Source organism: Gossypium arboreum, chromosome 9 (assembly GCF_025698485.1).
Source record: "Gossypium arboreum isolate Shixiya-1 chromosome 9, ASM2569848v2, whole genome shotgun sequence".
NCBI classification, from domain to species: Eukaryota; Viridiplantae; Streptophyta; class Magnoliopsida; order Malvales; family Malvaceae; genus Gossypium; species Gossypium arboreum.
The window spans coordinates 79834436-79847207 of NC_069078.1; the positions used below are offsets into that span (position 1 = coordinate 79834436).

The 12772-nt window shown below is 35.7% G+C and overlaps 3 protein-coding genes across 3 annotated transcripts; 1 reads left to right on the top strand and 2 right to left on the bottom strand.

Annotated features, from left to right (window-relative positions):
* LOC108454397 (uncharacterized) lies at positions 1–2964 on the top strand. The gene is made up of 7 exons (XM_017752846.2): positions 1–533; positions 1103–1279; positions 1365–1514; positions 1657–1758; positions 1840–1910; positions 1997–2064; positions 2298–2964. Exons 1-7 carry the CDS (start codon positions 279–281, stop codon positions 2537–2539), a joined length of 1065 nt encoding a protein of 354 aa, XP_017608335.1. The 5' UTR covers positions 1–278; the 3' UTR covers positions 2540–2964.
* A 3596-nt stretch (positions 2965–6560) lies between these two features.
* LOC108456345 (protein MIZU-KUSSEI 1) lies at positions 6561–8282 on the bottom strand. The gene has a single exon (XM_017754941.2). It carries the CDS (start codon positions 8176–8178, stop codon positions 7450–7452), a length of 729 nt encoding a protein of 242 aa, XP_017610430.1. The 5' UTR covers positions 8179–8282; the 3' UTR covers positions 6561–7449.
* Positions 8283–9083: 801 nt separating this feature from the next.
* Positions 9084–11897, bottom strand: LOC108455866 (putative receptor protein kinase ZmPK1). Its single transcript, XM_017754434.2, has one exon. The coding sequence runs from the start codon at positions 11733–11735 to the stop codon at positions 9303–9305; it is 2433 nt and encodes an 810-aa protein (XP_017609923.1). The 5' UTR covers positions 11736–11897; the 3' UTR covers positions 9084–9302.
* Positions 11898–12772: the final 875 nt, after the last annotated feature.

Consider the following 12772-nt stretch of genomic DNA (forward strand, 5'->3'; position numbering starts at 1 on the left):
GTGGTAGTTAACATTAACATACTGCAGGAAAAAAAAAGTAATTCAAAGCACCCAAAGATAAATCTTTATGTCCCCGTTAGGGTTCTGCTTAGGGTTTCTTCACTTCTTTTCATTTTCCTTCAGACTTCACCAAAGTGAGAAAATGACTTCCCCGTTTTCCTTTCCTTGACTTCTCCATCTTTCTACTTTAAAACCCAAAGCCCCAAAAGAGTTTTTCATTTTCTTTTCTTATAACCCTCAAAAAAAATTTTCTTATTGGAGAGAGCTTTTGATAGGATATGAATATGGAGGCAAGAGTTGGGGTGGTGGTAGAAGGAGGGCAAAGGGCTTTGAATTCAGCCCATGGAGCTGTTGTTGATGCTGGGGCTAGAAAGTTTTTACAGCAGCAGCAGCAACAACAACATGAGCATTCTTCAAAACAGGGCTTGAATCCGCAGATTGGGACTGTTCAACAGCTTCTTGCTGGTGGTATTGCTGGTGCTTTTAGCAAGACTTGTACGGCTCCTCTTGCTCGTTTAACCATCTTATTTCAGGTCTGGTTTATAGTTGCTCTTTTAGTTTATTAAAAATTCTTATTCTTTTGTTGAATTTGAGCGGTAATCTGATCTGGGTATTTGGTTCTTCATTGCTATTTCCCGTTTAAGTGAGGGTGGAGATTGGGGAAACGGGTTTGTGAGGCTTTTTTAAAGGAAAATTGTACCTTTTTAGTTGTATTTTGAAGGTTTCGGTTTTGAGAAATGAGGTAAAAGATGCAGAAGATTATATTATACATCGATTTTAGATGCTTGGGATGTTAATGTTTTGTCTGTTTATTCGGGTTTCTTTTGTTGGAAATAGGTTCACTAAAACAGTCAGTATTTTTTCTCACAAGAAATTTAATTTTAATGGATTTGGATTTTGGATTAAAACGATTCTCAAAATGAATAATGGTGTAGGCATAGGGGTAATAGTGTCACATTTTGCGTGGAGTAACAGAATAATGGTGGCAGCTTAATGAATATGAATAATACGTCATGAATTTGCATACTTTTTCTTGCTGTTATATTATGCTGGAATACTTTCTACCTTAACCTTGAATGCTGATGATTTCTTCTCTTCTCAGGTCCAAGGAATGCAGTCAGATGTATCAGCATTGAGCAAGGCTAGCATATGGCGTGAGGCTTCTCGCATTATTAATGAAGAAGGGTTCAAAGCTTTTTGGAAAGGCAATCTGGTTACCATTGCTCATCGTCTTCCCTACACTGCAGTCAACTTCTATGCCTATGAACGCTACAAGAGTGTATATGTTTTTTTTCCCTTCTAAATGATCATTTTCGTTTTTCCCAATAATGTTTTCCAATTCACTCGTTCCTTCTTTTTTGCAGTTTCTGCAGTCTGCCCTCTGCTTGGAAAATCAAAGGGTAAAAGCTGGTGCTGATCTTGGTGTGCACTTTGTAGGCGGTGGGTTGGCTGGAATGACTGCTGCCTCTGCTACATATCCATTGGATCTTGTAAGGACGCGTCTTGCAGCCCAGGTAATTGAGTTAGGCACTTGCATTTGCCATTGCCTATGCTTTTGACAAAGATTTTATATGTTGTATTGCTTCCATTTTCTTTTATATTGAGTTTATACTTTTTTCTTATCCTTCATTTCAACTATTCTTCTGAACTCTGCAGAGAAACACAATATACTACAGGGGCATTTGTCATGCCTTTCATACCATTTGCAGAGAAGAGGGATTTTTCGGCTTGTATAAAGGACTTGGAGCAACATTATTGGTATATAGACTATTTTGCTTTAATTATTAGTTTCTTATCTCATTGTCTCTAATTGCTGCTGCAATGCAATGTGTGATGCAGGGTGTTGGACCAAGTATAGCTATAAGCTTTTCAGTATATGAATCTTTGAGATCTTATTGGCAATTACAAAGGTAAAAATTCTTATTTTCAGTATATAGAAATTTTCTTAGTGTGCTAAGGCTGTAACCTGTTTGGAATTCCTCTGATTTTGCTTTAGGCCTGATGATTCCACTATTATGGTTAGTCTTGCTTGTGGCAGCCTCTCAGGCATTGCATCATCAACAGGTCAGTAATCTGCAAGTGCAACCCTGCTTTTTGGTTTGACTCTGTTCACTAAATTTTGGTACTGTTGAGTTAATGGGCTTCTTTTCCCTTGGTTGAACGGATTATGGTTTTCCACAATAAATGTTTTTGGTACTTATTTTCTCAAGTTGACACGTCCCAATGGTTTTATAATATGTTTTCACAGATAATTTCTCATCTCTGCATGACTTTTTTCCCTCACTGATGATATGCAGCTACGTTTCCTGTTGATCTCGTGAGGAGACGCATGCAATTGGAAGGGGCTGCAGGGCGAGCTCGTGTTTACAAAACTGGGTTGGCTGGGACTTTCACGCATATAATCCATTCGGAAGGTCTTCGTGGCTTGTACAGAGGGATTCTGCCTGAATACTACAAGGTGGTTCCTGGTGTAGGCATTGTCTTCATGACCTACGAAACATTGAAGATGCTTCTATCAAGCATCCCAACCGGTTATTAGCTTAAGTTCGGTTAATCATCTTAGTCAATTTGGTTCTCAAGAAGACAAGGAACCCCGAAAGAAATGGTAGAAAAGTGAAAGCAGTCAGTTAAACATAGAAAAGATAGGAAAACAAATGGTTCTTTACTTGTTTCTACTGTATTAGATGTGAAACCTGGGTGGTAAATTTTGCAGTTTGCTGCCATGGGCATTTTTGTTTATTGTATAGGTAATTGGCACTGCAAGAGTGAAGATAAGTGTAATAACTACCTAGTTTCAGCACACTTAGGCCTTAACATTTAGTTAATTAACAATTATTGATGATCATGCCATCATCGCAGTTTTGTATGCGACTTTTTTGTTAACTGCCCTCGTGCAGGTTGACAGTGTTCGATTCCTTTGTATTTGAATGATTAAAGTACAAGCGGTGTGGACAGTGGAGAAAAGCTGTGTGATTAATTTCTATATAGAAAATGAAATGTGGTTCGATGTTATGTGTTAGAGATTAACTGTAGGAATCAATTACGGATCTTGATGTAACTACAAAGTCATGTAAGAATAGCATTTACTCTGTTCCATTTATTTGGCTTCTTGAATTTGAACTTGGAAGGAAGCATTACAAGCTTTTTTGTCGACAATGGAAGCCATTGTTTTATACTATTTTCTTCCTTGTCGGTGATTGGAGGGCCTGGCATGAACAAGGAGGACCACTAGGTTACATGCATAATAGCGACATAACATTGTAGCCAAGTGTCGGGACGAATTTGTTAGCATAAGATGCATACAGGTGGAAAGTAAGCATGGAATTTATTCCCTACTGAAGTTGCTTTGCTTATTTTAGCAGAAAATACAGAAGAATGCTTTCTAGGCTTCTACCAGGTCGTGAAATCATTAGATGGATGGTCCATTTTGTAGTCTGCCAGGGTCGCATATGGATATAATATTCTCCAAGGGAAGGAAAATCCTGGTGAAGCCAACAGATTGTGTGCCTGTTTGGTTGGTTCCAAAGCATTCAAAATTTTCATAGCCTCACAGAGGAGTTAATAAGCAAACCGGGATTTTTTTTTTTACGGTTTTGTCCACGAAAGGCAGTTCACTTGTATTCCAAAACCAATTTGAGGAACTATTGTGTATTGATCATAAATAAACTGCTTGTTTGAGGGGGCTTGGAATGCATCATTCACATATCTTTTAATAGCCAAACAAGTAATTGGTGAGATGGGGACAGTAAGTAAGGTGCCTTTCAATGGCCAAGAGAATAGAATATGCTAAGCACATAAAGCCGATTGAGACCATCAAAACCAGATACTACACGTAATGTGGTCAAGTCTTTTCCTGTGCAACAGTTTATTATGTTCGATAGAGAGAGCTATAGAACCCCAAACGAGAAGATGTGTTCATAAAGCTCAAGATTCTTCAATTGAAAATGGAAGCTTCAAGCAGACTATATATATAAAAAAAACACTTCTCTTGTTTCGTAGTGATAGGTTTTGGGGAAAAGAAAGTAGTCATGGAAGATCTATTAGTCATGAGGAAATAAGCAGTCAAGATCAGTACTCCATCATTTTCTATGTAAAGTAAGGCCATCATTGGTTTAAGCAGAACAGAATCAAACCATGATTCGAATTGGAGCACCTTATCCCCCATCCCCCACTTTATTCTTTATCAATTTTTGTCCCCAATTTATGGAATAAATCTTCATGTTAACCTTTAGGATCCATTATAAATTTCTGTATTTCATGCATGAACTCCTCAAACCTCTGCTTGCCTTGTACCCTTCCACTTTGCAGATTACTTTATACTGGTGAGGACCGGGTAATCTGCATCCTGAGGTTTATATCAACATGTTTGTTTGTTGAATCTAGTCCTTGGGGTGCAGATTACCTCTTCCTCACTGCAATACAAAACTTGTTGCACTTGAAACAAGAATTCAAGGTAATTTTCTTCATTTTGCTCACAGTTCATGCATCAATCAGTAATCATTTTTTTAAGGGCATCATTTTGCAGGTTCAAGTTATCGACTTATCAGGCAGTGCAATCTTGTGTTTTATTTGAGCATTATTATAGTTGAAAACCATTTTATTTCCTTCAAAACTTGAACATACTTCACATGCTTTTAAGGTCCTGTAAGGCATATACTTGATAAGTTTTATTGACAAATTTGGTAGTTTAGTTTCAGAGGTTTTAAATAATGATTAGTAACAATAATACATAAATCAGCTCTCTAGTACTGTTGTTATGATGATATAATTTTTCTTGGCTTTCTGCAGCACTGTTTCACTCAAGCCAATTGCCATCCGGAAGCTCCATCATCTCTCAATGGAAGAAAATGAAACTTCCACGTAAATATCAAAGGGATAATGCCAAATTTAGTCCTCAATGTTTACATCTTTTATAAATTTGGTCTTCATTCCCTTTTTAGATAAACTTAGCTATTAACTTTTCAAAAAAAGTTAAATCTTTTTTTAAACATATATGAGAACTAAAACATTAATTTTTCAATAAAGTTGGTGTGGCATATATTTTATGTTGACATAACACTATTTGTCTTATATGTCGTCACACCAATAAATAATTTAAGATTTATAAAAAATTCATTAAAATTTTAAAAAAATTAGCATGAAGTACATTGAATTGTCATTTGGGCTACAATTTTAAAAATTTAATGTTTTAGTCCATGTTTCCTCTAAAAAACAACAATTCGACTCTTTTTGGAAGGTTGATGGTTAGATTTGACTCTTTCTAAACGGTTGAGAGCTAGCTAAAAAAAAAAGTCTTAAAACATTAAAAATGCCCTTAGTAAAAAATGAGAAAAAAAATAAATTGTGTCCTTAGAAAAAGTGTATCCTATCTAGCCCTTAATAATAAAAAAATTAACTAAAATCTCCCGTTAATGGAAATGGTTAGTTAACTGGTTTGATAGTTAATGACGCTGATATGTCTGACGACAACTACTAAAAAATGACACGTGGTATGGACATGAAAAGATGTTGATATGACATGCCACACCAGTCAAGAAAATTAGAAAGTTAATACTTAAAAAAATAAAAATTTCATCTGGATTGAACTTGGACAACTATTAGTCTAGATTTGTTCTAGATGAGTGCAAAATTATAAACAATTATTAATAATTATATAAAAATTAAAATTAAAATATGCAAAATGCCAAAAGAAGTATTAATAATTTATAAACTTTATTTTTATTTAATATTAATATTAATATAAAATTTAAATTTGTCATTATATTTTTTTGAAAATATTAATGTATTTTATATACTTTTAAAATTTATATATTATTATTTATTGTCAACAATATTTTTTATTTTTTAGAATTAGGATCAAATTGAGATCATTTGTAAATTTTGAGAATTAAATTGATATAATATGTAAAAATTGAGGGATAAATTTGTTATCATACTGATTTTTAACTACCATGTTACTCTCCTGTTAGTGCAATTAACGGAAATGGAAAAAAGAATCGATTAGTTGGGTGATCAATTTAAAAAAATTCATAATTGGGTGACCAAAGAAGACACAAATCCATAGTTGGGTGATCAATTTTAAAAAACATAATAATTGAATGACCAAAAAAAAAAACGACCTATAGTTGGGTGACCTATAGTATAATTTACCCATTATTTTTTTGTCACAACTCAGATTTAATATTTTAGTCCCATTTTTTATGAAAAGGGACAATTAGATTATTTTTGAAAATTGATGGTTAAATTCAATTTTTTTGAAAATGTAGATATTAAATTTAATTAGAAAAAGAATTAAAGATGAAATTCACAAATATTACATTTGTCATAAGGCGAAATTGAAGTCTTTGCACCTGTGTTTGAAAACATAGCATCCTAACATTCCTTCACAAGGGAAATATTTGTATAATGGCTATAATATTTGGAAACAGAATATTAATAAGATGCATACCGTGATGACATTTGAACCATATGAAGCAAGGTAGATAGCATCCTCAATATCAGATTAGGGAATAAGTTAAAGATGAATAGACTAAAGGTAGGTGTAGTGATTGGACAGCAGATTGAAGCTTTGAATCTTCAGCAAAGTGAAAGCTTTGAATATTTTCCTTTAAAGCATTACTATTTAAAGAAATGTATTATGTTCCTTACTATGTTTTATGACGGTGAATATTAATGTAGATCAAGAGCCCCTGAAATATGCTAACTCAGTCTCCATTACAAGGCTCTGCAAGTTCTCCAACTACAGCTTTCCCTTCCTTCATCCTCTATGAGCAATTTGATAAAACTACAGATGGGTGCACTCATATGCTATAAAGATTAGACAAGATCCAATCAGCAGCAGTGCCTGAATGGAATTTGTAGCCAGAGAATCTTGTGATATTAAAATACGTAGCCAGATTAGACATCATGACAGTGACATGATCATAATTAACATTAATCTAATCTGACATATATTCCTGCACAAGTATATATAAAAAAAAAAAACTATATAAAAAAAAAAAAAACTAACATGGTTTCCGAGCAATAAAGAAAGAGCAAAAAGACAAAACTGAAATAAAATTGTATAGTTTTTTTTTGGGGAGCAATTCCATTATACAACTATGAGAGCAAGGCCGAAAAAAGCTTACAGAATTGACTTATGAGCCCTGCTAGATATTCTTTGACCATCCTCGTTCAAGTAAAGGAGATGAAAAAATTACAAGTGAAATCCCATTTCCAGAAAACCCAAAATCCAATTAATAATATCTGCGAAAAGGAGTTCTTTGCAATGCAAAACTCAACTTTCAAGCCTCTTGAAAAACTTTAAAGAAACCCCAAGAAGAAAACAGATTTGAGAAGCTTCCCATAGAGTAAGAGAAAACCCCAATTTGCTACTTAAACGAAGAAACTGACAAAATACACTACAATAAAGACCCATAAAATTTAACCTCTCTGTACTTCCAGCCTTTTTCACCGTGATCTCATAAGGTACACGCTTAGTTCTTGGCCAGCACATTCATCTGGGTTCACAAGGTGAAACGACTCATAGTCAGAGTTGCCGATAACATGTTCATAATTAGCCCTCATGTACATGATCTCCTCGTAACCCGACGATCCGACGCCGGTTGGTATCATCCCTGCTCCAACTGTGATAGATTGCATGGTCTTTAACATCAATCGGTTATGGCGAGTGGCTTTTCTTTTAGTAGCGAATCCAATTTTGCGACCATTGCAGTACATTGTCCAAATGGGGACTGAATGGAGAGGACAGGAGCTGAGTTCGGAGTGGTCGCACTCGAGAGCGATGCGGACGGTGCCGGAACTCATTTCTTGGACAAGTTGGTGAGTTGGGATGGAGAGTTCGAGGAGGAGAGAGGGTTTTGTGGAGAGACGGTGGTGTTGGAAGCAAAACCAGACGTGGCCTTTGCGTTGGCCGAAGATGGTGCCAATGACCATTGACCTGGAAGGGCGTGAGAAGGCCGAAACGGGCGGTTCGAGATCGGTTGTTGTGGTTGAATCTTGGGAATCTTTGTCTTTGTCTTGGTTTGTGTTGGTGAGTACGGGGTGGAGAGGGTCGACGACGTCGTTTCTTAGAGAGGTGCTTAGGCGTTTCTTGATGGGAGTAGAGGTGGCCTTGGAGGTGGCGGTGGTGGGAGAGAGACAAGGGAGGAGTCGACGGAGGGCGTCGATCTTCGTCATGGGGTTTCAATGGGTGAAGGGAGATTATGTTGGGTTGATGGGGATGCAAATGGTGGGAGAGGTACTTTTACCTATAGATTCACATATCACATGCATGCTTATAATAAAAGGGCGACAGCGCGGGAAATCGATTCAGCCGTTAGAAATCGGATATTTGCTTTGTTGTTAGTTTTCAATTGGCTCCTTCAGCATGTGTGCCACGTGCTAAAACTGAAAAATTTTCCTATTTGTGTAAATTTGATAATATTTCATGCATTTTTAAAAAGTTGATGTATATTTTGGGGCAAGCTTAGTAGCAAGTTATATTATTAGGATATTAATTACTTTTTTAATTATATTGGTTTAGTGTAATTATGTATTAATTTTCTTATCTCTAGCTTGGGTGTTGTTCTTTTGCTTTCTTAATAAAAATAATACAAATTTGAAACACATTAATACTAATTATTCACCAAACTTTTTCAATTCTTACCCCAACATGACATATCATTTTGTGTAGTTATAATATACTCTATACAATATAGTTGATTGAGTTGTATCACGAGTTATTTCGACATTAATTTAATTGTAAAATTATTAAAACACTTTTATTTTAAAACGTATTTCATATTAATATAAAGATATTTTATATATTTATATTTTCAAGTAAAACAACAACAAAAAAATATTATTTGAAAGTGAACACAAGATTAACTTCACCCCAAAAATGATACAAATTGATTTAATCTTTTAAAATCATAGAAATATAAGCTACTAAAATGATGAAATTGTATTTTTACTATCATAAAATATACAATTTAATTTACATCCTCCAAAAAATTCTTTAACTTGCATAAAATATTAATGATATATATATATATATATATATCACATTTAAAATTGCAAATTACTTATTATAATTCATAGAATTTTCCAAAATTTAGGCGGCTATAAATCTGATTTTATTGATATGATCCTGCATAATTAAATAGGCTTTTTATCCCCCACTAATTATTAATTAAATGGACTTGACTAGAATGAAAGTCTATAAATTACAGAGATTATTATAATTATCCAAAAAGTAGTAATGATAAAACAAAGCATTTTCTTATTAATCTATTGTTAGAGCTCACCTGCTGCTACCATTCTCAGGCTTGATCGAGGATCCTAAGTCCATCTTCACATTCTAGTAGAGCTTGGACTATAGAATCCATTGTTGGCCTCTTGCTTCTATTTTCATCCACACAAGATATTCCAATTTCTATCATTTTCTTTGCTTGGATTCTAGTGAAATGTCCATTCAATCTTGTGTCCACAGTATCCTCAACCCAGGCCGTCTCTTCAATCTGAATTTTTCTTTTCACTACTTTGATGAATCTGGTTAACTCAGTTTCCTGCTCGTCACCATCCTCCGCCACCCAATTGGAAAGTCGAATGCCTTTCACCAACTCCAGAACCACGACCCCGTAGCTATAGACATCAACTTTTGCAGTGATCGGAAGGTTTAATGCCCAATCAGGAGCCATGTACCCTTTTGTTCCTCGGATTCGAGACATTTCGGAATTATTATGATCCCTTTGAGACAGCTTTGCTAATCCGAAGTCCGAAATCTTAGGTTCAAATTCACCATCTAAGAGTATGTTTTCAGGTTTCACGTCACAATGAATAACCCATTCTAAGCACTCATGGTGAAGGTAGGCCAAACCTTTAGCTGTCCCTAAGGCAACTTTAAACCTCTCATTCCATCCAAGAACGTTACCCGAAAAGAGATGCTTGTCCAAAGACCCATTTTCTACGTACTCATAGACCAAAAGCCTATGTTTGGGTTCTAAACAAAATCCCCACATTCTCACAAGGTTCATGTGGTTGATCTTTCCAATTATGCTCACTTCTGCCCAGAAAACTTCCTCTGTTAGATAAGCATCTCCCAATTTCTTGACCGCCACCACCCTGTCATCCGCCAACACACCCTTAAATACAACCCCGGAAGCTCCTCTTCCCAGCTCTTCTTGGAAGTTCTTAGTTGCCTTCTTGAGCTCCATATAGCTGAACTTCCTGAAATGATTAGATAATACACGATATCCTTCTTCCACCATAGCTGGAATGCCACTTTTTCTAAAAAGAAACCACCAACCTGATACAAAGAAAAGCATTTCAATTGCACCAATAACTGAGGCAAATGAGTATAGATAAACCCATCTCACCCTTCTTCCTCTGGTTTCTAACGTAGAAGAAGTGCCTAAGCCTATCGTTATTGTGGTTTCACCTAACTTGCATGTATGATTAGTGCCATTGAGAACGACGACTTCTGATGTTTCTATACTCAAAGGGAGCTTTAAATACAAGACACCTGGGAAATTTGGAGACTTGTAGCCATTGAAAAGTTCAACTTTAGTGAAACATTTTCCGTCCCCTGTTAGCCTGTAGCTAAATGCATTACACTGGCAATCTTCCAAGCATCTCATCTTGCAAGATTCTAATGTTATGCCTGGACTGTAAGAGGAATCGAATCCATAATAGTCCACATATCGCATCTTCACGAATTTCACCTGCTGGGGGGACTTTGAAGAACAGATTCGACTGAACCTAGGCTTGCAACCTTTGTTCCAATTACTTGGATCGGCCATCTCATATCCAGGAGGGCATGAACATTTAGGTTCTGGTGTATAAACACAGATCCCATTCCTCCCACAAAGTCCATGCACCGAACAAAGTTGCCTAACAGCTTCCCATGTGATGGTCCATAATCCTGACACGATATTCAAGCTATAAAGCCTGAGGTTACCATCGTAATCCATGGTCAGCCTCCTTCTGATCCCAAAACCCGAGTCAGAACCATTGAAATTCAACCAATCACTTGATAAAAACCATCCCATTTCATCTAACATGGCGGTCCTAGTACTGTTAAAGTTGGTTCTCCCATTTCCAAACGAATCGAAATCAAGATTAGGCCAATACACGCTTGATATATCAGGCCCATCATATACCAATCTCAAGACATTATCCGTATCAAAAAAAAAGTTGAAAAATCCAGTGCCATAATTTCCTCTCCCCAGTATGGAAATCAACTTCTTACTTTTGATAAAGCGTTGGTGAGGAAGAAGCGTATCTGTGGGGAAATCAAAGCTTTGCCAAACAACTTTACCAGATGAATCCTTAAGAACGAGATTTCCATTATCCAAAAGCTCTGCCCTTTCAACGTATGTGGTTCTGGTGTTGGCCTCCCACGTAATGGAGCCATCCACATCAGTGAGTACGAAGGCACCATCTCGATGAAGAGAAAGTTTAGAGCCCTTTCCATTGACGGGTTTGTCTCGGTTAGCCATCCAAGCAACCGTTTTGTCCTTGGAGTTGGTGAACCAGATTGAGAAGTAGTAAGCATTTTCACCAACACCATAAAAGCCACAGGTGAAGGTGTTGTCTGAAGATGTTAACAGGTCCGTGTCATCTTCCACTGACAGAGAAGACCCTGTATGCAGAAAATTCTTGGGGTTTCCTGAACTGGACGGAGAGAAACATATATAGATGAGTAAAACGAGAAAAAGAGTTGAACTCGAGGATGTTAAGGTTAGGGATCTCATGGCCGTCCGATTTAGTTTCAGAGCAGAACTAATGAGGTTGCTGCATTAAGATTGTTATGAAGCATGGATTTTTTATAATGTGACTGCCAAAGATATATAGAAATTTCTTCGTATTACGTTGCCCGAAAGGGAATGGAAAGTTAGGTAGGACACTAATCCAGCGTGATTGACTGTCATGTGTCTGAGTCTGGAAAGTCAATATTGGTCTTCTTTTCGTCACCAACCATTACCGAACCTTACCTTTGTTTTCTACAATATCCTCGTGCCCACCAAAAGCTAGCACGTTTTAACCTTGTTAAGGGTACATTATTTCGTTGATCCGTGAGATTGGTTTTAATGAAATTAAAATTAGTGTTAATAGCTATGCGTAAACATAAAATATATATATATATTAATTTTAGCATCTTTTAGTATATGGGTCAATTATAAATTAATTCAGTTAGTAATATTTAATTATTTTTATAGTTTATTTTAGTAAAGAAAAAGAAAAATTCGTTTATTTTTATTTATACTTCTAATTTAAAGTTTAAATTTGTATTAATTATTTTCTATTTTATGTCTAACTACTATTGTCGAAACCATTTTTAATTTGAAAAACGGAAGTCGACTTAAAAATAAATATGGAGTCGCCACCGATCTTTTTTCGAAGTGTGATCGGATCACCTTAAGATTGATCATTTTAATAAAACATTTTGATTAATTAAAACAATGATTTTGGGTCTACGAAATTCGAGAAAAATAGTTCAGGAATCAGTTACGCACGAGGAAAGGTTAGCACCCTCGTAATACCCAAAATTGGTACCTAATTGATTAATTAATGTCTTAATGTCGAAAATTTGAAAAGATAGAATATTGCAAACATAGAATATTACCTTTGTTTTTTAGAAATCTTTATCTCGAGATACAAAATGTCATATCCAGTGAGTTAGGACACAACACCTTGAATTCCTGAGAATTAAGCTTTTATTTGAAACTTATATATTTTGATTGAAAAAGGGTACTCGATTACTTAGATTCAACCAGGAAAATTGGAACCC